The sequence below is a fragment of the Coprinopsis cinerea genome (assembly GCF_000182895.1).
Source record: "Coprinopsis cinerea okayama7#130 chromosome 7 map unlocalized cont3.7, whole genome shotgun sequence".
In the NCBI taxonomy this organism is placed as follows: domain Eukaryota; kingdom Fungi; phylum Basidiomycota; class Agaricomycetes; order Agaricales; family Psathyrellaceae; genus Coprinopsis; species Coprinopsis cinerea.
Window position 1 is genome coordinate 2,263,546 of NW_003307538.1, and position 21,767 is coordinate 2,285,312.

The following is a 21,767-nucleotide window of genomic DNA, read 5'->3' on the forward strand; positions in this document are numbered from 1 at the left end:
GTGTAATATCTGCAGATACCTCTAGGCTTATGAGTCCTTGGTCGTTCTTTCACTGTCGAGGAATTGGCAATCTGGGTAGACATCGAAGTCTTAAATCAAGCTGAGAGAGGCAGCCTCACCCGATGACTTGGAACCACCCCACACACGTGATGGATTGATCTCGGATACAATGGAGGCAGTTAGACGCCCGCACCGTGGATCATGATCTCGTGCTCGGAAAATTACCAGTCTTTCACGCACTGGTACTGTTATTATACTCTAAAGGGTTGTCCTCTTATATATAGTCCCTCAGATATGTTGGTGAATGGTGAGAGCCAGGGCAGGGCCGTGGCAAGTCTCCGTGAAGTCATGGCATCATCGGCATCTGCGGGCTCACCGTGCCGATTGAGAAACTTGCAAAGGACTTTCCCCTGCATACACGATAGCCTCTTCACGTATTCAACCATGACTACGCAAGTCAACCTTGGTCCAATCCGCTTACCGGATAATTCTGAACCTATTTCAGATGGCGACGAAGAGGCAAGAACATGCTGATGTTCGAAGGTTTATTTGGCCAGCCGCTTACTTGAACTTTCACATTCGACAATAGATCTTCCTCATATACACAGACCTACAGGGCGTGCATGCCTCTCCAGAGGACGGTAATCGTTACCGTGGACTTGGATACATCGACTCCACCAAGGATGTTCTCGAGATCGCACTAGAACTGCTCCCAGAGGACCCGCCGAAAGAGCCTACATCGACCGAATGGCCCAGCGCAATGAATGTCGAGTGTGAAGCTCCAAAGTCTAAACAGAGACGTCGGCGGACCCGACCAACAGCTACGTCTGCCCAGAATAAAGGCCCAGAGAAGGTCGAGATCGAATTATTGCAGGATATCACGTCCCTGCGTTCACGCAAGGGTGATACCGGAAGCGTAGTGTGGAAAGCCAGGTGAGCAGGAAAGATTCTCTGTCCTCGCCATTAGACTGATCCCAACCCCGACAAGTATTGACTTTGCCAGATATGTTCTCCAACGACATCGCTTTCCATCGGAGCAAAGTCTTTTCAACTATGAAAGACTGAAAGAATGTCACGTTCTCGAGCTCGGGTATGTCCTCAGATACCTTAATTATTCTCTCCGTCGACTGACTAGGCGCACCGTTCATGAGATCTGGGACGGGAATTCTGTCAATCTTGTTATCTCCTCTGGTCGCAAAGTACACCGTCACCGACATCGAAGCCCTCGTTCCGTTGATCCAAAAGAATATCAACAAGAACTTTCCATCGGATACTTCTAGGCCCAACATCTCAGCAGAACCACTCGATTGGATCGCCCTACACTCATCCACACCAGCGCAACGAGCGAAATTATTCTCCAACGACCCCCCTGTGGATCTCATCCTGGTCGTCGACTGCATCTACCACCCGTCGCTAATTCCACCGCTCCTAAGCACGATCGACCACGTCACCATCCCCGATCGCACCACAGTCCTCGTATTATCTGAACTCCGTTCTGAAGAGGTCCTTCGCGAGTTTCTCCTTTCTTGGCTCGACATCCCAGGTTGGAAGATCTGGCATGTCGGAGGAGATTTGCTTCAAAACAAGCGATATGTAATGTGGACTGGCTGGAAACCTTCCACGAAAGGCAGAGAGTCATAGCTTAGGTTTTGCTACGTCAACCACCGGTCTGTTGTTACTACGCAACACACATATGAAGATTTCTGCCCACTCTTTTAAGCACGGCTTCTTTCTAGAGTGCAAACTCAAACAGCCCTCCTACCTTACCTGCTAAAGCAGCAATCCACTCGCAATCGTTAGTAGCACTCAACTATGGCTCGCACCAAAACGTTGTACGGTGGTAAGTGGCATAGTCTCTCAGATCCAATGAATAGCACACCCATTGACGAGATCTGCTTCAACCAGTCAAAAAGCCCGACTACAGAACCTTCCTCGACAATCCAAGAACCAACAATAGCGGAAAACAAACTGCACGCAAAGTGGCTACTAACCTGCATTACTCGACTAAGCACCATGCATTCAATTCGAATGCATGGGCCTCGTCCTCCCGTGGCCCATCGTCACATGGCAACTTGAAGCCACCTGCACGAGGAGCGGCAGCTATCCGAGAAATCCGAAAGTACCAGGCCGGAGGGGAGTTACTTCTCCTGAAGCTCCCCTTCGAGCGTCTCGTCCGGGAGATCGCTCACGATATCATGGTACGTTGCATTTCCCAATCCAACTGATCCTCGCGACCAGTTTAACACTCATCCATTTCCATTTGAAGAGCGACTGCCGGTTCCAGCCGGACGCAATCCATGCCTTACAAGAGGCCTCTGAAGCATATTTAATCAACTTGTTCAACGATGTTCAGATTGCAACGTTCCACGCGAAGAGGGTGACCATAATGGTCCGCGATATGAAGTTTGTGAGGCAGGTTAGGGGTGAGGACGTGATGATGGGTGAAGACGCGGGCTATAGGAGGCTCATCGCAGGAATGTAAAAGCGGACGGAGGTTTCTTTAATTGTACAACATTCCCCTACGAATCGAAATCACGTCATAAATGTATCGATTCTGAGCACCGTAATCCACATCGACACCATGGTTAGCCCCCTACAAGAGTGTAAAGTAAGAACAACACGAAAGGACCAGCGGGAGGAGAGCTAGCAACACTGCATCGCATCCGTGTCCAGTTCGAGCAGAAGCAGCGCTGCTGAGCCCTGGTACCAAACCAGTAGCGGACACGGAGGCGGGGCTGGATCCCACAGTAGGCGTAGGGACGGGGATATCCGTATTCCCGTTTACAGCTAACGCCTGGCTGGAGAGTTGGGCGAAACCCACCGACGGGGGCGAGTACCGAAAGACCGAGTAAACGTTTTTCTACAAGTTCAGGTAATTAGACCGCGTAAATCTCGGGATAGAGGCAGCAGTAGACTCACAAGGAACGTATCGCCGACGATCCACGAGGGCGCCGCACCGCGCGTCGTAACCGTGAAGAATGCACCAAGGCAGCTATCTCGGGTTAGCCTCGTCAGTCGGAAATCGGCAGGATTTATGGTCCAGCTTTGGCTTCCTCCAAAGGACATCTCGACAGTCACGTCCGTGTCGCAAGCTATGGGTCAAGTAAATCAATAGTTCATCGAAGGGAGAATGGACAAGGTCAACTTACGATAGGTGTAGTAGTTCTCGAAACTACCAGTGCCAGGCGCAGAGCCGGGGATTTGGTCGAAGATCTGGGAGATGTAACTTTCAGGCCCGCCGATGAGGGTGGTACCGGTATCGATAGCAGCGTAGGACTGTTGCCCCGTTGGCGGTGTGATCGAATTATTCTGGATAGTAATACCTGCATCCAAGGGAGTTAAAAAATTGGCTATCAACCACGGGAAATCGGGGCCAACCTGTGATAGGCAAGATCCAATATGTTCCTTCGGTCGGCAAGTCGACATAGTCGATGTCGCCGGTATACAAACTCGTGTTGGCGAATCCTACACCGCCGTGCCATCAGGGCTCGTCCAAATCGCAGAGGCGCATGTAATAGACTTACCCATTGAGAACGACCCTCCAGGTTCGAGAGCCTGTACATTCGTTACATTCAAATATCTATCGAACTGGTCAGTTCCAATTCGCAAGGCTCGAAATGACCAGCATCGCTCACCTCGTCAAATGGAACGCCATAAGCGGCTCATCCCAAGCTCCTTCCGTAACCAGAGACTCCCAAAACGGCATCGCCCTGGAGGACGCAATCGTCTCAAATGCAAGTCCCAACAGACCCGAGACTGGACTTTGGAGGAGCCCATCCGAGACTTGCTCACACACCGCAAAGACCTGGTTGGAAACTTGGAACCCAGCCATCTGGACGATGTCTTGGCCGAGAAAACCAGCGGCCTGACCGGAACCGTAGGTGATGGTGAAAGCGGATGATTCGTTTTGGAAGGTTGAGGAGGAGGAGGGGTTGAATGTTGCGACGTCCGTACAGCCGGTGGTACAGTTGCTCCCGGCGACCCATAGATCACTGAGCAACGGGGTGAGTCTCAACGCGACGTGAAACGACGAGAGTGGTACAGACGCTGAGCCAGTATCCAAGATAACGTTGTACGAAACAGGCGGAGTGCCTATGGCAAGCGAGCCAAAGTAGCTGGAAGAAGTCACAAACAGCATGAGCCATTATTCACGATTCCCGACTTGGGAAGGAAACACCGAGCATACCTCGAGTCGCCATTCTGATTAACAATACTAATGTAGTCGCCGTCAGCGAGGACGCCCAAAGGATACGAGAAAGGGTCACCCACTAGTTCGTCCCAGTACTCCTTTTGCGTGTCTTGGGCTGGTCCCCGTACTTGGCCTCCAAGGCCAACCTTTCGCTCTTCGCCCATTCACCCCATTCGTCAACTGTCCGGATTGCAGGAATACGCTTCGCCAAGGTCATAGTCTGTCCAGCAGGTCCCCGGTTTCGCATCGCAGAAGCAGCGGCATCGCACAAGGATATCCCAGACAGCAGAAGGAGAGTTGCAAGAACAGGAGTGATACATCGAGCAGAGGGTACCATGGCGCGAGTATCGAAAAGTTTAATGGGATCTAATGGGATCTACCCGCTACCTTGCACAATCAAGCGAAGGAAGAAGAAAGTCAATACCAACGGCAAAGAAACTTGAAGGGATGAAACTGAAGGGAGTTAGCTGGAACATGTTCCATCGAGTATAATAAAGGTTTGAGAGATGAAACTACCATTGGGAAAGGGGCTAAGAATCGAATCGCGACTGGCAACAATGATAGGGGCGAAGCATAGAGCGCGTCTCCCCGCGTGTCCTGGCAGTCGCCTTCTGCACCTTTGACTGCCATCTGAATCTGCTCTCGAGACTCCTGTTCGACATGGGGTTTTGGCATGCGACAACTCCGATATTCTGTGAAAAGCTTGTCCGGAGGGAATGGGTCAGTAACAGGAACGGAAGACAATGATTCATGAAGCTGCATTGGAACAATTTCGCTCCCATGGCGACTACCAAACGCCTTCTGAATGAAAACTGGGTGACGCACCTGAGGGATGAACACAACCCACGCTAGAAATTCACTCATGCAGCTAAAGTTGAATCGGGCACCGAATGAGAAATGCAGGAATGAATAAGGATAATGCTGGTACACTATAATACATGTTACAATAGATATGCCAAGAGAAAAGCAGAAAGGAAAAACAGGGAGTCTATGATCGCTCGCCGCGTAACCGCCTGGCGAGAGCGAGATCCTTGGGTTGGATGGTCACACGCTTAGCGTGGATGGCAGCCAAGTTGGTGTCCTCAAAGAGGGAGACGAGGTATGCCTCGGCGGCTTCCTGAAGGGCCATGACGGCAGAGGATTGGAAACGGAGGTCAGTCTGTGGAGAGCGGAGTCAGCAAATGGGATGCAAGTCAGATCGAGTCATAAATATGCACCTTGAAGTCCTGGGCTATTTCACGGACGAGTCGTTGGAAGGGGAGTTTGCGGATGAGGAGCTCAGTGGACTTTTGGTAACGCCTGATTTCACGGAGGGCGACGGTTCCGGGCCTGAAACGATGAGGCTTCTTGACACCACCAGCCGCGGCCTGAGAAAGGAATGTTAGTCGAAGCTAGAGGAAGAAACAAGAACATAACATACAGCAGCGGTCTTTCGTGCAGAGGACTTGGCAGCGAGTTGCTTACGCGGGGCCTTGCCACCGGTGGACTTGCGGGCAGTTTGCTTGGTGCGGGCCATTGCGAATGAATAAAGTGTGTGCGGTGGTGGTGGTGAAGGCGAAAGAGTTGGGGGATCAGCCGCTCCAAACCGCCGCGCTTATATATACGACGCGGGCGCGTACCCCACGTGATCACGCGCCTCACCCAAACGAAGCCCGCGTCGATCAACAAACGGAAATGCAACACAGCCACAGCGCGCCTGTATATAACGGGGTGCCTTGTTTGTCGAAGCCCCTCATCCGACTTTACCGTCTACCGCCACCAGCCACCGCAACCTTTCTTCTTTTTCACCACCACCACCACCAACTTTTAATCACACAACATGTCCGGCCGAGGAAAGGGTGGCAAGGGTCTCGGAAAGGGTGGTGCTAAGCGTCACCGCAAGATCCTTCGTGACAACATTCAGGGTGTGTATATAGCGTGTCCTAGAGACTAGCTTCGACTGACATTTTGTTCAGGTATCACCAAGCCCGCTATTCGTCGTCTTGCCCGCCGAGGTGGTGTCAAGCGTATCTCTGGTCTCATCTACGAAGAGACCCGTGGTGTCCTCAAGATCTTCCTTGAAAACGTACGTGATTTCCTCATGCCACCTTCACGGCTTCGTTCTTACCTTTCTTCTTCAGGTCATCCGCGACTCTGTGACATACACGGAGCACGCCAAGCGCAAGACTGTGACAGCACTCGACGTCGTCTACGCCCTCAAGCGATCAGGGCGAACCCTCTACGGTTTCGGCGCATAGATTCCTTGTCACTTGTATCATTATTTGCTGTCATCACATTGTACTAGTACTGTATTTTTAGTATTGCATTTTTTCTTTTTCTCCCTGAATCTTCCGGGGTCCATCCACGCGTGAACTTGTTCGAACAACGGGGAACATTGAAAGAGACCTTAGATCATGGTGGAGTGGCTTCCAGCCAATGCGACGGTGAAAGGAATCATCTAGATTCAGTATTGTAATCGAATAGGTGGTTCGCATCTACGCTAACGCTCGTCTACAGTTCACAGGCCTGCCGAGGTACAACAACATGCCTTCAATTCCTGCAACGAAAAGAGCAGTTAGAACAAAGATGAGTAGAAAGCCATGCTGCAGCCTCGACAGCCGAATTGTAAAGCTAATCTCTCCATCCTTGATTGCCGCTGGTGGATCTTGCATAGGCTCACCCTTGAGCCACGCTTCACTATCGGTGAACATGGCCCTACAGGGGAACACCTCCAGAATCTCGCACTCGAAATCCGGTATCACGAGCTTGTACTTCCTCCAGAGCTGGTTGCGCTCCTGAGTTGAAGAGCGTGGTGCAAGATGCGCATGTTCCTTATCACTGCTCTTCACAGGTCCGATACCAACGGAGAGCAGCTCGAATGCCGGCACCTTCTCTAGACGCCTGAACATCTGCCCGATAGCGTACTTTTCTTCCAAGAAGAGGTGCGCGATATCAGGCGAAGTGATGCGGACGATGGAGGTCGCTGTGCAGGCTATCTTGCCGCCGCATTGGAGGTGGACCTGACGCGTCTGGGTGATTGGGGACGTCGCTGAAGCGGAAGCAATTACTTGGGGGTTTGGCAGTGTGAGAGGCTCGGGAGACGAATTGGGGGAAGTTTGGTGGAGGGTGTGCGAGTAGACGAGGGCAATTACGATGGGGCGCGAGAAGAAGGCGCTGTAACCTTGCGTCAGTAATCAGACGAGGAAAGATGGTAATGAGTGACGTACCTCAGGACACGTTGGAGGTCTCCATGTGCAGAGAGCGCGATGCGCTCGACACCGGTGACGCCTGCGGGCCAAGGATACTGTTGGTCACAGTAAGTCTAATGCAACGAGTTACTGGCAGAGGCGGCACGTACCGAGATACTCGTGGTTTTGGCATTATATGTGTCGAAAGACGTCATCTTTAAAGAGGGAACGCTGGAAGGAATGTCGTTCTGTCTTGTCATTGTGGCAGCGTCGGTGACCGAACACTTATATAGCGAACTGATACGCGAACGGGTCGGCAGCCTCTAGCGCTGAAATGGAGGCGTTTAATTACCGAAGTTACAGAAACAGGCCGGGGGGACAGACCTGGGAGTTGAGCCGTATCTGTCGGGTGGGCTGTTCTGCAACTAAGCCAGTATTGGCCTCCTGTAATGATGAGAGTTGGAAACAAGCCACGTTGATTGTTGAGACCAGCTTTAAATTCCAGTGGACGACGTAGGGCAGCTGTGGGTGCCTATGCCGTAGCTGCCAAGTGCAACACAAATATCCTGAAGACCTAGAAAACAGCGAAGATAAGGGGTGAGTTGGTCATGATTTGTATGGTACTAGTTACCTATAAATAATATATCAGGGCCTTGAGCTCATTATGGGAGAGCTCGAGTCGGAATGGGAGAGACGGGGCGGGTAGGATCATGATGGCGCTGAAGCAAAAGGGACAGCCGGACGTTTTGCCTTTGCCCATGTTTGGCTGAACTTTGATCTCTCCCTCCATCGCCATTGGTTTGTCCACCTGCCCCGCCCTCCTTCTAAGGTTTCTGATTTTTCTCCTTCTAGAAACCCAGAAACAATCTCATTTCTTGACAAGAGTCGCTCGCCGTTGGACGGGATTCTCACCTGGTGGGTCTCGAACGCGTAAATAGTCTGAAGAAATCCGGTTCAGATTCCACGGTTGTCGTTGGCGGAATGTCCTCCAAACCAACCCCACCAGCGACGGTTGCTGAACAGGAGGAGACCACCACATTTAATATTTCCAAGCAGGAGCTGCTTGGTCTCCAGATACAGGCGCTGCTGGATGCCTCCGACGATGTCGACCTCACCCCAGAGGTAGCTCAAGAACTCTTGAGTTGCCTACAGAGCGCGGACGACGGCGATTCTGCCAACGAGGATGGCGTTGTCGATCCAGTTGCCGACGACGAGCCCCCACAGGAGAGCCAGGAAGAAGTACCTGAAGAGCCATATGTCGATATCGTGACGCGGAATGGCGAGGTTGACATTTGGTCCATCTTTGACCCCTTCGATAAAGGTTTGTCCCGCTGGAAAGCTCGGGGTGAACCAAAACTGACTTTGGCACCTGCTTTCAACTGTTGCAGCGGAGGACTCGTGGACCCGGCAAGAAATCAGACAGATTCTGCACCACTTGAAGGAGCGGGGTACGTGGATCTGGTCGAGCCAAACCCGCCTTGCTTAATTCTATTCTTCTCTAGGGGCAAGCTCGTTCGTAGCGGAATATGTGATCAAACGCGCTATTCCCATCACTAGACTTCTAAATGCATTTGGGTTCGACTTGGTGTGTTCGACGCCTTGAGCCAACCCGCCCTCAGTCGTGACTGACAAGTTAACCAGCTGCCGGAGATACTGAACAAATCCGCACAAACGCTGCTGTACACTTTGCAAGTCGCGATGTCATTCCAGTACGTCCTTCTCTTCCCTGTGGTTTCCCGCCCTGACCACAGCTCTCAGTTTGCGGAAACGCGAGAAGTTACAGCAGTACAATTCTATTGCTGATGCAGTCCAGTTAATCCGAAATTCTGAACGAATACTTATCCTCACCGGTGCAGGAATCAGTGCGTGGTGCTAATTGAACTATCTCCAATGTGAACTAATGGCTTTTTAGGCGTTTCCTGCGGAATCCCAGATTTCCGGTCTAGAGATGGTTTGTACGCCACGCTGAAGGAGCGCGGCGAATACGATATGGATGACCCTCAGCAAATGTAAGCCATCCCCGGAATTGACACCTTTGGTGGACTAAATCACAACAGGTTCGACATTGATTATTTCAAGGAGAACCCCGCGGGTGCGTTATTCATGGAGACTGTGCTGCCCCTTTTCTCATCTCGCTTTTTTCCGGACATATATCAGTATTCTAGTGAGCCCTGCTGGTACCAGTTCCTTCTCGAGAAACTTCTAACGTTAGCGTGAAGTTCTTTTGCAAGGTAATAGTACCCCACCTTCCCGTGGGTCCTGTTGCTAATTCGCGCAAAGGGAGATCTATCCATCAAACTTCGTCCCTTCCCCGTGCCACAGATTTATCAAAGCGGTGGAAGACCACGGTAAAGTAGGTTTTCCAATCTTTTTTCGGATGCCACTCTTACCTGCTTGTCTCTTCAAAGCTATTAAGGGTAGGGTTTGATGCATATTCGCTGAACTGTTCACCGACAACGTGTCCAGAATTACACCCAGAATATCGACACTCTAGAAACCCTTGTCGGCGTCGAACGCGTACTTCAGTGCCACGGGTCGTTTGCTACCGCAAGCTGTCTTATGTGCAAACGTCAAGTCCCTGGGAAGGACATCGAGAAGGAGATCATGTCGCAACAGGTCCCACTTTGTCCGGTATGCAACGCACCTGAACAACAGCCACCTTGCCCTCCACCACCTCCAAAGAAGAAGAAACCGAAAAAGGGGAAGAAGGAATGGGAAGAGAGTGATTCGGATGACGATCGACCCCCACCCCCACAATACCCACCGGGTCTAATGAAGGTTCGTAGGATCATGATCTGTGCGGTAACTTTAGGGTTCTTGCTAACCGACTTCATAGCCCGACATAACCTTCTTCGGCGAGAAGCTCAATGATAGTTTCGATCGTGCCCTCGCAGAGGATCGGGATAAAGTAGATCTGCTGTTGGTGATTGGGACCTCGCTGAAGGTGGCACCCGTGGCTGATATTTTATGTGCGTCGCCTTGTGGCATTGAGTGCTTAGATGCCAAGTCTGACCTTCCCTCTCGTAGCACACTTACCACATTCAGTGCCGCAAGTTAGTCATATACCTCGACTTCAGGAATAGCCATTAACCTTGCTCCTCAACGACAGATATTAATTAACAAGACACCGATTCGACACATCAACCCAGACGTAGGTCTTCTTCGTCATTATTATGGGGACCGCCATAGTGATAGGCTATCCAGATCGTCTTACTAGGCAATGCGGATGAAATAATCGTTTATCTGGCCGACGAACTGGGCTGGGATCTGCCTCCGCCCGTGGCACAGGAAGCAAACGAAGGACGTCCTCAGCTCAAGCGCTCTCGTGGCTCGTTCAAGCGGAGGCTTTCTACCGATTCAAGGATATTGAAGATGCCGGAACGAGTGGGCGGGAGGTGAGTGGTTCTTTGTGTGGCCGAACCAAGATCCTTATGCACTCTACAGTCACATATGGCTATTCGATGGTGCGGAAGGCGGAAAATGGCTGCAAGAGATGAGGCAGACATTTGGTGAGGTGGAAACCCGACAGAGTCAATCTCAAGCCTCAAGTCGACGACCCTCGCCTACTGGATCCCAGGCTTCTGATACTAGGGCCCCCAAGAAGCGTCGCGTTTAAAACCATTTCTAGCATAATCTACACAGTAGCAGATATTCCTTCTCTTTTGGTTCGGTACTTTACTGGTTAAATAATTAATTGAATGGGTTTTTGTGTGTAGTTGCAGTGGGGTAACCCTAACCTTGATGTCTTCAATGGATCACGTGCTCGTGAAATATTTGGCGTTCCGCCAACAGCCGCGCGAGGTGGCGAATTGCTTGAACCCAGTCCACCAACAAAGACCGTGAAATGTAGGAAACCTGTCCTATTTTGTCTGTTCAGAGCGCTGAATTTGGTTTGGAATAGGTCTGAGGAGCTGCTTCCTTAAAGCTGCGCTCAGGGACCAAGTACAGGAGGCAGCAACACCCTGTCGTGTCCCTCCCCAGGCCGCCTATGTTCTCAGTCCATCGAACTTTGGCACGAACTCCAGCCTTGGCCCTCTTCGAACGTCCAACTTTTCCTTCTTCTCGACCCTATTCTTCACGCCCTTGGTTAAAGGGCTACTCTCTACGGGGTTTCGACTCGTCTAAAGTCGACACCAAGATCTTGGCAAGACAAGTTGACACCTTGCTTCACTTCAAAGCAAAAGAGAAACAGCTACTTATCCGACCCGACGGTTACATGCGAGTTCACGACGTGGTCCGTTTGTTTCTGTTTTCGTCGGGCTTCGAGTCTGACCCCACTCTGTCAGATGAATCACTGCAGATGGCCCAACCGTGACTTTCAGCAATTCAAGGAGTTGGTGGAGCAGGGTGGTCCGGAGCGGTTCTATTTTACCCTGGAGCCTGAAGTACATGCGGCTCTCGAGCGTCAAAAGCTATGGTGGATACGGAAGACTGCCCAGAAGTTGAAGAAGGTATAGCGTCGCGTCCGCTTCGCACTCGGTTTATTTCTAATTCTAGGAAATAGAATAAGGACGATGCTATTACCCGAATCCTGGATCCAGTCTACCTGCGGCATGCTATCTACAAGGCACCCTCCTCGGAATGGGACCACCTGAGTACGTGTCACCTCATTGTATTCCAGCTGGAGTGCTGATTCCTCGCTTAACAGGGACCAACGGCATTCGCCCGGTCACCAGGAAAGGTCTCATCGTTCTCTCTCCGCGGCAAACGATCGAGGAGAAAACAGGTAGCATCGGTGTATTCTTCGCGGGCATGCTCAAATTGACCAACTCTGGGGGCCCAGATCGGAATCCGGTAAACACCTCATTCATCTATATCAACTTGGACGTTGAAAAAGCAATGAGGGCCGGCGTGGATTTCTACAAGTCTCGTGCAGGGAACGTGCTCTCCCCGGGCAATCGCCAAGGCGTCATCACACCCGACCTCTTCAAGGACGTGGTCGAAGTCAATATCGACCAAGAAGAGTTGCTCACGTAGTAACCCGACCATCCCCTTGTGTTACATGACTCGAATTCTTCTCCACCAAGGTCTTTGTGACCTTCGACATCCCCCAACCTCCATTCCGGCCTGGTCAGGTCCACGGATGCCCGCCAGCACAGTTTTGTTGGACGCCCTGAAGACCCTTTTCCACGGCAAACTCAAACAACGGTGTCCTCGGATACTTCGCAAGTCGCGATTTGGCGCCTCCAACAACATCCATGCGTCACGGAACCCTGTTGTTTTATATTCGCGGACGTACACTATACATGGCGAACTATTCGCGATTATACAGGCTGCCTCTTTCAACCACCCCCGACGTGTCTACGCCCGGCTACCGTACACATCCTGGGGCAGAACACCGCCCTGTCCCTTGCGGATGTTGGCTTGTGCCCATCTATCAAAAACCGACAGCGATTAGTTATTGTATAATCATCGATGTGTGTTAGAGAACGCACTTCTTAATGCGAATAGATTCAATCTCGATGAAGCCGGTGGTGTCGGTGGGCTCGAAGCCTCCGAGCTCGTCCATGGAGGATTGCTGCGAATCGTACAAGCCCTGGAGAAAGTTGTTAGTGGTAGGTCAGTTTGGATGGATTTGACGAACCTCGTCACTCTCACGGCCCTCGACGATGACATTGCCCTTGTAGAGCTTGAGGCGGACGAGACCGTTGACGGTTCTCTGGCTGGTAGGGATGGAGCTGGTGATGAACTCGCGTTCGGGGGTGAAGAAGTGGCCGTTGTAAAGGATTCGGCTGAGGGCGACGGTGGTGAACTGGTCTCGGAGGGCACGAACGTTCCTGTCGAGGGTCAAACCTTCCAAGTCGATGTGGGCAACACGCAAGATGGTGGCGCCAGGGGACTCGTAGCATCCACGGGACTTGACACCAATGAATCGGTTCTCGACGATGTCAATTCGTCCGATACCATGCTTCCTGCCGAGGGCGTTCAATGCGAGGAAGATCTCGACGGCGTCGGTGTATTCCTTCTGTTCCGCCAGGACGACGACGCGGGCGGGGAGACCTTGCTTGAACTCGATGGTGATGCGTTCGGGGGTCTCTGGAGCGTTTTCGGGGTCGGTGGTGAGCTTCCACATGTCGGTGGGGGGAGTGATGTTGGGGTCTTCGAGGATACCGGCTTCGTAGGAGATGTGGAAGAGGTTTTCGTCGGTGGACCAGGGCTTGGCTGCGGTTTGGACGACGGGGATGTTCTTCTCGGCGGCGTAGGCGAGGAGAGCTTGTCGGCCGGCGAAGCGGTTGTAGAATTCTAGGAGGGATTTTGATTGGGACGGGTGGGACTGGTGAAGGGAAGGAACGCACCGGGGAGTCGCCAGGGAGCGATGACCTTGATATCAGGCTTGAGGCCGTAGAAGGCGAGCTCGAATCGGACTTGGTCGTTGCCCTTGCCAGTGCAACCATGGGACACGAAGCTGGTGCGAAGCTCAAAAGTTTTATCGGGTAAGAGTAGAGAGTTTGGACGTACTCGCAGCCTTCTTGGTCGGCGACCTCGATCATGCCACGGGCGATAACTGGGCGAGCCAGGGAAGTGCCCAAAAGGTAGACATTCTAACCGAGAGGCAATGAGTGACTGTTATCTAAAGGAGATGATAACGGCAGATGTTTTACCTCGTAGATAGCATTGGCTTGGACGGCAGGGTAGATCAATTCAGTGACAAATTCACGCTTGAGATCCTATACAATATGTCAGTAATAGTCTATGGATGGTGAGGAGGCGAGTTACCTTCAAGAAGAATTTTTTAGCGCCGACCTTGAGGGCCTTGTCTCGGGCAGCTTCAAAGTCCTATTCCATGATCGATGAGATCAAGGTTTTTGACAATGATAAAAGGTGCGGACCTCTTCCTGGCCAACATCGGCCATGAAGGCATAGACCTCATAGCCCTGTTCGATGAGCCATGCGAGGATGCAAGAAGTGTCTTGATCATGTCGTTAGCGATCACGAAAAAGACATATCAAATCTTGAAAAAACATACCCAATCCACCGGAATAAGCGAGCAAAACGCGTCCCTTGTCAGTCATTTTGGAGGAGGATTTTAGGATTGTGGTGGGATTTGTTTGAGAAGGTCTCGAAGGGGGAATTGACTCGAATTTAAGCCAAGGAGATGTTATATTCTTCGCGGTGTCGGCCGAGTCCTAGGCACGTGCCCGTAAATGGTCCCGCTTCCAGTTTAGGCAGGTCCCTCTCGATTGGGTGCGATGGAGCCTTTGTCCCCTTCTCCTTTGCACCATCCGCTAAGCATTGTGTAGCTATACCATCTCTGAACATAAAAGTGGCAAATGTAGGTTCAAGTGTAGCTCTGACCCTCTGTATTGTTTATTAACCGCTATTACCTTCCAGAAACACGTTTACTGTCGAGACTGTTTGACTTCCATGTCGACGACCTCCCAATGCGATGGCGTCGCCCGGGTCCATGGAAAGGAGACCCACAAACATCCTCATTCCCAAAGATCATATATCGAGCGCTGTGCAAAGCCTGTAGCTGCTAGACAGGACATTGTACCCCTCAGCGGTGGTGGTTCCGTCTCAGAAACCAGCACGCGGGTTCAGAGGAGCGCTCATGACGACAGAGACAAGAGCAGCTCCCTGTTGCCCATTGTGGTGGTGCCACACGTCGATGGCCGGTCACCCATAAAGAGGGCCTCACTACCCGCAGCATACCCACCTCAAGCACAAGCCACCAGCGGGTCCAGTTTAGCTCGACACGCCACGCCCCGTGATGTTCCTCGCCCCGAATCAATGACTTCACTTTCTTCAAATCGTACAACAAAGAAAGAGCACGTCCGGATGTCGCTGCCTGTTGATTCTCGGCAATCTCACCATCGATATACACAATCCGCTCGCTCTCTACCACCCATCGATGCCGGGAAGCCAGTCTCAGAGATGATATACTCTTCGTTCGCAAGGCAACCGCCGCCTGTGGTGAACGTGGTAAATGACGGTGGTCTTTCGTATGGATGGGAGGGCATGCAGCGCGAAGTTGAGCTCCTTCGGAAGGCGGTGCAGGATATGCACAAGACTACACGAAAGCAAACCAAGGTCACTCATTTCGTCTTTCAACACAAGGAACGTGTTAGCTGATGGTCTAGAACTCTAGAGAATCGAAGAACTCAAGGGACAACTGTCTGCGAGTGCACAGGTGACTTGCTTAAAGTTTAGCGTGGACACTGCGTGCTGATTCTAACCGCATTGGTCAGGCGCTTAAAGATAAGGAAGTCGAGGTGACAACCCTCAAGGAGCGTTGTGCCAAAAGCGAAAGGGTAAGCCTAATGGTCGTGGGTTGGCGGTACGATATTTACCGCGTCCCCCGGAAAAGGTTGTCTCTACAGTCGAAGCGTCGGTCCAGTGTCAAATTTGCATGGAGTTACCTCTTCGCCCATTTGCGTGCGTTCTCTCGTCGATTTATCGAATGTAGACCTGACTCTCTCCCAGTCTCTCGCCTTGCGGACACGTCCTATGTCTTGGTTGCTTGCAGGAATGGTTCAAGACCTCACCTGGAGCTGTGGATGACGACGACGACGACCACACCGATTCCATTCTCCATCGCGAGAAAACCTGTCCATGCTGCAGGACGCCAGTCCGGCATCGACCGTCCCCGATCTTCATGGTCAAGGCGGTGGTGTCTGCCCTCCTGAAAGAACGGGATTCGGGTGAAGGTCCCTCCTCAGAAGACCCGGATCCTTCGGAAGACGACCCCTGGAAGGGCATCTTTCCCAACAGCGATCCAGAGTCCGATGAAGATGATGAAGACGAAGAAGTTGGCGCTTTTTCGGACGATGAGTTCGACCAAGACGTTCACAGTTGGATGTTTTCCCTTCAGGAACGGACGGCCGCTCGATGGGCATGGTCAAGCGAAAGCGACGAGGAGGAGGAAGAAGAAGGCTCTGGTCGTTACGCCGACTACGACACCAGTTCGGAAGAACAGTTGCCCCATCCAAGTACCTTTGTCGCTCCGCGCTGGGAACCTGCCTGGATTCCGATTGACCCTACGGACTACGACTTCACTGGCATGGACTATGATGCCAGAGAAAGTGTGCTAGCTTTACTTCGACGAGGGTGTTCATGGGAGATGATCCAAAACTTTAACATGCGATATTCACATTCTCGTGGAATCGTCGTCCCATTACACTCCATTGACGATCTCTACGCTGCAACAACCAACTTGGACGAGGGAGTGGATGGCGAAACCGTTTACCACGTGCATCTTGGTTGGAACATCACGTTGGACGAAGAAGATGTTGATGGAGAGAGGTACATGCATAGTGTTCTTTTTGACATTCAGAATCGCCCGGAGCGATGGCGGATTACGCGGAGACATGGTGGTTCTGTGGAGGTGCGGAAGCTTGTTCCTGCCACTGAACTTGACGAATACTACACTACCGATTCGGATGACTATCCTGACGATTCAGATGGGGAAGTTGATGACATGGACATTGATTAGGATTGTATTTTATAGGATGTAATATAGGAGTCTACTATTCTCGCAGTGCAGTCTCACCCATCTTCAGTCTCCCGGTGCGCGCATCGCGTTCTAGTGTGTGAGAAAAGTTCGGAGTCAATAAGTAGCGCGGCAAACAGATCGCGATGAACGCATGCCAGTTCTGTTCACTTTGACCGTGTCGTCGCCGGTGTCGTCGTCCTTTGGCCATTAATCTCACGAACACAAAATCGGACAGAACTGAACGATGTTCCGCGCAGAGCACATAGATGTTGTGCCTGCTCTTGTGGGGAGTGGAGAGTTCGACGCGCTCCTTACTCAAGGACAAACCGTGTCAGTCGCGCAGTCGCCATTGAACAATTCATTGGCTTTGTTCGTCGCGCCGGCAAAGAATGTATGTGAAATACGAGTCTTTTGTGTCCACAGATGTTAACCTGTAATCTTGACAGGAACCCTCCCCCAGATCCTCGGAAGAACAGCCTATCTATTTTGCCAATGTGGATAAACCGCCTTCGTCAGAGCGCCGCCTGGTGAGAGGACACAGTTTCTCTAAACAGCTACAATACTCAAGCCCCTTGTCCGTCTCTCCTTCCCCCAGTTCATCACAGACACCCTTGTCATATTCTCCGCCTTCCGTAAATTCATCAACAATGCCAAAGGACGCTCACCCGAGTGGTACGTGGTCTGCTTTGCGAATTTGCCAGAGATGTGATACAACTTTGACATTCACAAGGCTACAGAGCGACGAAACTTTGTCAGTCCTTCGAAAACTTGCGATTGACTATGTCACGTTCATTCGAGAATGTTGGGTTCATGCTTCGGTATTCAGTCTTGCGCTACCCCATACGTCAGCACATACTGATTCTTGTCCGTCCAGCAACCAATCACAAGGCCGGAGGGTGCTCTTCAACTATCGAGTGACCACTACAGAAGCCTCTACACCTGCTTCTCACTCTTTGTGGTCCTGTACCTTCCAGAACCTGGATACGAACAAGCTCCAGTGGGAGACGACCTCATGGAGTGGCTGAATACACATTTCATCGAACCTTCAACCGAAGAAGGCGACCATTTGAGTGCCCTGGACAAACCCTGGGCAGACGAAACGTTTTGGCCTTATCTGACGCGGTAATTTCTTTCCTCCTCTGAATTCCCCTTGGGCTAATCGTCCTTTTCCAGAGCGGTCTTACGCGGTCTAACGAAGGCTTCCTCATTCTTTTTGGACATCCTGTCGAATCACCCATCCGAAGAACTGGTGCCTATAGCCGAGATCCTGATTCCGATCATTCAGTCTCAACCACGCCTGCAAAACTTCAATACCGAGCGAGACTTTGCCACGGCTCATAGACGGTGGAAAGACAAAGTCAAGGCTTTGCGAGTGGATTTGGACCGCGTTCCTGAAGACAAGCGGTTTGACGAGTTTGAAAACTGGTGGGACCGCCTAAGCGATATCGTTGGTGTTCTGGAGGGTCGGTCGGATACCTTGAAACGCGTTTGCGATGATTTGGGTGCCGATTGGAAGGAGGTTTGCGTTGCTTGGGGGATCTTTGTCGATCCGAGACTCCGACGCCAGGATCTACCGTACGTGGGCTGTTTGATGCCTGGGGAATGGGTCTGATTCTTTCCCCTCAGAGACGTTGCTGCTGATGTTCTGGCAGACCTTCCCCCGGATCCCACTAGCCTCGAGGATAACATCCACGCGGCTTTGTTTGGTGCGCGAGTGGGTGAAGCACTCGAGCACGCTTTCGATCTGGACCCGTGGCTTTCCGCCCATATGAGCGATCTAATGGAGCCTCTCTCTTTACTGGATAACACCCTGGAAGAAGAGTGAGTACTCGTCCTTTCTTCCATGAACCGTGGCCAATAACTGTTTTAGTTCCGATCTTTCCCAGAGAGATTTTTATATTCTTTCGTACGCAGAGTATCTCCAGTCGGACCCTGCTCTATGGCGGATCACCATCGACTATATGTATTCCTGCGGAGAAATAGGCAAGCGCCATGGAGATGAAGTGCTCCTTCATGTTCCACTTAGACTTCACGAACAGTCTGTCAACTCGGGGACTGCAGAGAGGATACGTGCTGGGGACGTTGTAGGGACGCTAAAAGATGTGAACGAATCGTGTATGCAGTTCCGACGAGAAGCAGTTCGACGAACCGTGTGCAAGGTGGAGTTTTCCGAGCTTGTCTCTTTTCTTTTTTACCCAATCGTTGTTCACCTATATTTAGATTGCCGCTCAAACCTTCATTCAAGAAAGAAATTATGGTTTGGCCGCCTCCTATTGCACGTCTGCGGAAAATTGGACCGGGTTGGGTCGAATAGTAGATCATGTGTTGGAAGAATATGTCAAACATGGTAAGGGATTCGCCTTCCATCTCGCTACCACCCGGATGGCGGTTTGACAGTTTGCGCGCAGGAACGGGTCCTTTCCTAGAGCACGCCTCAGCCATTGCACCCATTATACAGGCTCTTGGGAATAGGCCAGAGGTGAACGGGGTCTTTTACCATCGCATGGTCTTCGCGGTGCGATACGCACAGCTCCATGAGCTTCTGACGCGCCAGGATTTTGTTGACGCGGCAGCAGCTCTGGTGGCTATCTTCTATGAAGAACTTGCGCCTAGCTCTTGGTGGGCATTGGTACTCTGCGACTCTGTTGAACTTCTCGAACACGGTGTGTTTTCATTTCACGGATAAGGTATTTGGTTTCTGACAGTAGCTTCAGAAGCTAAGCTCTTGTTCACTTCTTCACAAGCTTCTCTCTTGTTGAGAAGACTTGAAGACGTCGTGACCAAGTCTTCGCAAGGGGGATCTTCAGAGTATTTGTCACTGCTTTCTCGGACTATAAACGGGGACGAAGAAGCTGCATTTCGGCATTTGCGAACTGTTCGGCTTGCTCTGGCTCGTTATTTCGCTCGGTGCACGGTTCTGAACGCCTAAACTGGCTCGGTGTTTGGTTGATGTATGTACGTTTGCTCTTTCTCTTGGTTCTCTTTTCTGATGAGGGACCAATTCATTCGATAGAGCTGGAAGTGCCTCAGAAACCTTGGAAAGTTTGAGCGCTTATCGGCCACGTCAGTTGTTCTGTGAATGATCATTGTATTCCAACTGCTCGAATCTGACGAACTTGATTGTTGAAAACTATTCAAGAACTGACTACCGTGACACTGTGATGTCGTATCAGCTCGCGGGACTCGGATTTGCATAATGGATTCGAATTCAAAGCTCGGTGCTCCACTTTGAATGATGGGTGTTGGCGATTTGGTACGGTGGATTCGATCAGCGAGCTGCGGGATGATGTGAATACTACTCCAAAGGATCAGCGCATACTGCTTTTAGGTCTGCTGGGAAGGAGGGTAATTATACGCGAGCCCTGAGTCCCACAGAGGGTATGACTGGAGCGCAGAGCATTGCAACACTCTTGGAGACGATTTGACCGACGATGTGTAAGTTCTCGGTGGACTTTGGAGTGAGATTCGAGTCTCCTATGGCAGTTGCTGAGGATCTGCTTGATGAAAGGAGTCGCGAAAGGTCGTGGCCTGGAAGCATGGGGTCGGGGGGTTTGACGCGGGTGAATGCGGCTGCGCCTGTGGGTTGAAGCGCTGGGTTTGCCCTGGTATTCGGGTATTCGGTCAGAGGTTATGGCTCCTTAGTAGTCTACAGTGCGTTGGGCCTGGTTCTCGAAGGGGGCGGTCCTCGGTGGGCGGTGGTTTCTGTGCCAAGGAGTCGCTGGGCGGTGGGCATTGGACAACCCCGATGGTCGTATCCCGATAGATGGGGCGAGATCTTTGGCGATTAGAGCCCTGTTGTGTGGGGGATGCTTGAGGCAGAAGATGGCTGTCGGGGGACGGTGGAAATTTACTGAGGATAGTGGCTGTTCTGGTGAGGGGCTCTAGCGATTGAGATGTAATTTGAGAGAGCTGTAGCCACGCACCAGTGTTGAAAATGAGCATTTAAGTTCAGCTAGTGTTGCTGTAAGTAACCGCCGTAGAGTGACGGTGATAATGGTAAGGGGGGAGGTGGTCGGTCGATTCCGGCCTGGTGGGACTTGGGGGAGGGTACTGCCACTGGAACCGATGCTCGCGCCATAAAACTTGCTTCTGACATTCCTGGGGATGACGCATCTGCCTCGTGTCTTCGTCGAACCGCTACTGCATTTCTGAGGAGTAAGTCTGGCCGGAGAACGACGCCGCTGTGCAATGTTCGGATATCAACATGGAGGCTGAAAATGATGTTTCCTCGATGCGGATCTTTCATTTGGATAGGCCTGGCGGTTAGAAACCTCTGCCTGGCCAGTAACAACCGGTGGTAATTCGAGCTTTAATTTGTCTGGGCGACCTTCCCGAAACGAACTGTGGCCTGGTAGGTTCATGGACTGCGTGAGAAGTGAACTGTTAGAACTTGGCTCCCAGTTCCAGTTTCAGTGCCACTACCAACAGCATCAGGGCGCCGCTTCAGACACGGTTCGCTCCCAGGATATATAGTACCCTGGCTTCTGCGTTCTGCTTATGAATGTGAGCCCTGCTTCTCCCATATGTCTTGTACGCCCTTTGGGCTCCCAGAGTAGGCTCCCGTTGGACCTATTCTAAGATCTGAGGGGTCGCTGGGAATCACAATGGTCACCTGCCAGCGTTGTGGTCTGTTTCACCTCATGATTTATAGGAAAAGATTGCCCTGGTGCCTGGGTATAAGAAGGGGCAGGATAGCAATATTTTCCCTCGGACATCCTTTCTACTTCCGATCCCATTCCAGACTTTTATCATGTGTAGGATGATAAGCACCGTATGCCTCTACACAAAATGTGAGCACCAAACCGATCTGAGGCGGCAAAAGGTGAGTGCACGATAGTCTGGAAGGCTGTTACTGACCTTGAATGCAGATCGAATGCCGCTCGCTCAACTGCACCCGCAGTACGAGCCACAGGCAGGATAGTCACGATTGCAGAAATGATTGTGTTCATATGATGTGGGTATTAGGCTCAGAATAGCC

General features: G+C 51.5%; 11 protein-coding genes across 11 annotated transcripts; 7 read left to right on the top strand and 4 right to left on the bottom strand.

Annotated features, from left to right (window-relative positions):
* Window positions 1-444: 444 nt before the first annotated feature.
* On the top strand, window positions 445-1,641 carry CC1G_05752 (hypothetical protein; the record flags this gene model as incomplete). Its single annotated transcript, XM_001831629.2, has 5 exons — window positions 445-456; window positions 506-535; window positions 590-933; window positions 989-1,090; window positions 1,152-1,641. The coding sequence occupies 5 exons, from the start codon at window positions 445-447 to the stop codon at window positions 1,639-1,641; spliced, it is 978 nt and encodes a 325-aa protein (XP_001831681.2).
* A 171-nt stretch (window positions 1,642-1,812) lies between these two features.
* Window positions 1,813-2,225, top strand: CC1G_05753 (histone III; the record flags this gene model as incomplete). Its single annotated transcript, XM_001831630.2, has 2 exons — window positions 1,813-1,840; window positions 1,906-2,225. The coding sequence occupies 2 exons, from the start codon at window positions 1,813-1,815 to the stop codon at window positions 2,223-2,225; spliced, it is 348 nt and encodes a 115-aa protein (XP_001831682.2).
* Window positions 2,226-2,500: 275 nt separating this feature from the next.
* CC1G_05754 (endopeptidase) lies at window positions 2,501-4,526 on the bottom strand (the record flags this gene model as incomplete). The annotated part of the gene is made up of 8 exons (XM_001831631.2): window positions 2,501-2,593; window positions 2,630-2,860; window positions 2,920-3,092; window positions 3,150-3,323; window positions 3,379-3,465; window positions 3,525-3,580; window positions 3,636-4,115; window positions 4,270-4,526. The coding sequence occupies 8 exons, from the start codon at window positions 4,524-4,526 to the stop codon at window positions 2,501-2,503; spliced, it is 1,551 nt and encodes a 516-aa protein (XP_001831683.2).
* Window positions 4,527-5,081: 555 nt separating this feature from the next.
* CC1G_05755 (histone-like type 2) lies at window positions 5,082-5,745 on the bottom strand. The gene is made up of 3 exons (XM_001831632.2): window positions 5,610-5,745; window positions 5,407-5,556; window positions 5,082-5,348 (listed from the first exon to the last, which is right to left on the bottom strand). Exons 1-3 carry the CDS (start codon window positions 5,703-5,705, stop codon window positions 5,178-5,180), a joined length of 417 nt encoding a protein of 138 aa, XP_001831684.1. The 5' UTR covers window positions 5,706-5,745; the 3' UTR covers window positions 5,082-5,177.
* Window positions 5,746-5,947: 202 nt separating this feature from the next.
* CC1G_05756 (histone H4) lies at window positions 5,948-6,528 on the top strand. The gene is made up of 3 exons (XM_001831633.2): window positions 5,948-6,093; window positions 6,145-6,254; window positions 6,310-6,528. The coding sequence occupies exons 1-3, from the start codon at window positions 6,009-6,011 to the stop codon at window positions 6,424-6,426; spliced, it is 312 nt and encodes a 103-aa protein (XP_001831685.1). The 5' UTR covers window positions 5,948-6,008; the 3' UTR covers window positions 6,427-6,528.
* Window positions 6,529-6,663: 135 nt separating this feature from the next.
* On the bottom strand, window positions 6,664-8,029 carry CC1G_05757 (hypothetical protein; the record flags this gene model as incomplete). The annotated part of the gene is made up of 5 exons (XM_001831634.2): window positions 7,988-8,029; window positions 7,741-7,930; window positions 7,527-7,685; window positions 7,396-7,472; window positions 6,664-7,342 (listed from the first exon to the last, which is right to left on the bottom strand). Exons 3-5 carry the CDS (start codon window positions 7,614-7,616, stop codon window positions 6,664-6,666), a joined length of 846 nt encoding a protein of 281 aa, XP_001831686.2. The 5' UTR covers window positions 7,617-7,685; window positions 7,741-7,930; window positions 7,988-8,029.
* A 308-nt stretch (window positions 8,030-8,337) lies between these two features.
* CC1G_05758 (histone deacetylase) lies at window positions 8,338-10,972 on the top strand (the record flags this gene model as incomplete). Its single annotated transcript, XM_001831635.2, has 11 exons — window positions 8,338-8,677; window positions 8,745-8,804; window positions 8,859-8,941; window positions 8,998-9,065; window positions 9,115-9,218; window positions 9,269-9,365; window positions 9,679-9,709; window positions 9,823-10,134; window positions 10,193-10,325; window positions 10,574-10,751; window positions 10,801-10,972. 11 exons carry the CDS (start codon window positions 8,338-8,340, stop codon window positions 10,970-10,972), a joined length of 1,578 nt encoding a protein of 525 aa, XP_001831687.2.
* Window positions 10,973-11,642: 670 nt separating this feature from the next.
* Window positions 11,643-12,333, top strand: CC1G_05759 (hypothetical protein; the record flags this gene model as incomplete). The annotated part of the gene is made up of 3 exons (XM_001831636.2): window positions 11,643-11,807; window positions 11,861-11,951; window positions 12,005-12,333. 3 exons carry the CDS (start codon window positions 11,643-11,645, stop codon window positions 12,331-12,333), a joined length of 585 nt encoding a protein of 194 aa, XP_001831688.2.
* A 324-nt stretch (window positions 12,334-12,657) lies between these two features.
* CC1G_05760 (argininosuccinate synthetase) lies at window positions 12,658-14,429 on the bottom strand (the record flags this gene model as incomplete). The annotated part of the gene is made up of 9 exons (XM_001831637.2): window positions 14,324-14,429; window positions 14,187-14,266; window positions 14,074-14,133; window positions 13,959-14,024; window positions 13,816-13,898; window positions 13,653-13,762; window positions 12,941-13,599; window positions 12,792-12,892; window positions 12,658-12,730 (listed from the first exon to the last, which is right to left on the bottom strand). Exons 1-9 carry the CDS (start codon window positions 14,367-14,369, stop codon window positions 12,658-12,660), a joined length of 1,278 nt encoding a protein of 425 aa, XP_001831689.1. The 5' UTR covers window positions 14,370-14,429.
* Window positions 14,430-14,721: 292 nt separating this feature from the next.
* CC1G_05761 (hypothetical protein) lies at window positions 14,722-16,827 on the top strand (the record flags this gene model as incomplete). Its single annotated transcript, XM_001831638.2, has 5 exons — window positions 14,722-15,387; window positions 15,446-15,487; window positions 15,546-15,608; window positions 15,665-15,732; window positions 15,781-16,827. 5 exons carry the CDS (start codon window positions 14,722-14,724, stop codon window positions 16,787-16,789), a joined length of 1,848 nt encoding a protein of 615 aa, XP_001831690.2. The 3' UTR covers window positions 16,790-16,827.
* Window positions 16,828-17,033: 206 nt separating this feature from the next.
* CC1G_05762 (hypothetical protein) lies at window positions 17,034-19,911 on the top strand (the record flags this gene model as incomplete). The annotated part of the gene is made up of 12 exons (XM_001831639.2): window positions 17,034-17,180; window positions 17,236-17,316; window positions 17,385-17,461; window positions 17,520-17,607; window positions 17,664-17,911; window positions 17,963-18,364; window positions 18,416-18,610; window positions 18,660-18,948; window positions 19,010-19,136; window positions 19,198-19,452; window positions 19,504-19,740; window positions 19,803-19,911. The coding sequence occupies 11 exons, from the start codon at window positions 17,034-17,036 to the stop codon at window positions 19,716-19,718; spliced, it is 2,124 nt and encodes a 707-aa protein (XP_001831691.2). The 3' UTR covers window positions 19,719-19,740; window positions 19,803-19,911.
* Between the last annotated feature and the right edge of the window lie 1,856 nt (window positions 19,912-21,767).

Bases quoted from the DNA above. Each gene is read 5' to 3' on its own strand.
- CC1G_05755 (XM_001831632.2), bottom strand. From the start codon at position 5,705: ATGGCCCGCACCAAGCAAACTGCCCGCAAGTCCACCGGTGGCAAGGCC. The intron at 5,557-5,609 runs GTATGTTATGTT...TTCCTTTCTCAG, and splicing joins CTGCACGAAAGACCGCTGCT to GCCGCGGCTGGTGGTGTCAA. The intron at 5,349-5,406 runs GTGCATATTTAT...CGCTCTCCACAG, and splicing joins AAATAGCCCAGGACTTCAAG to ACTGACCTCCGTTTCCAATC.
- CC1G_05756 (XM_001831633.2), top strand. From the start codon at position 6,009: ATGTCCGGCCGAGGAAAGGGTGGCAAGGGTCTCGGAAAGGGTGGTGCT. The intron at 6,094-6,144 runs GTGTGTATATAG...CATTTTGTTCAG, and splicing joins CCTTCGTGACAACATTCAGG to GTATCACCAAGCCCGCTATT. The intron at 6,255-6,309 runs GTACGTGATTTC...TTTCTTCTTCAG, and splicing joins TCAAGATCTTCCTTGAAAAC to GTCATCCGCGACTCTGTGAC.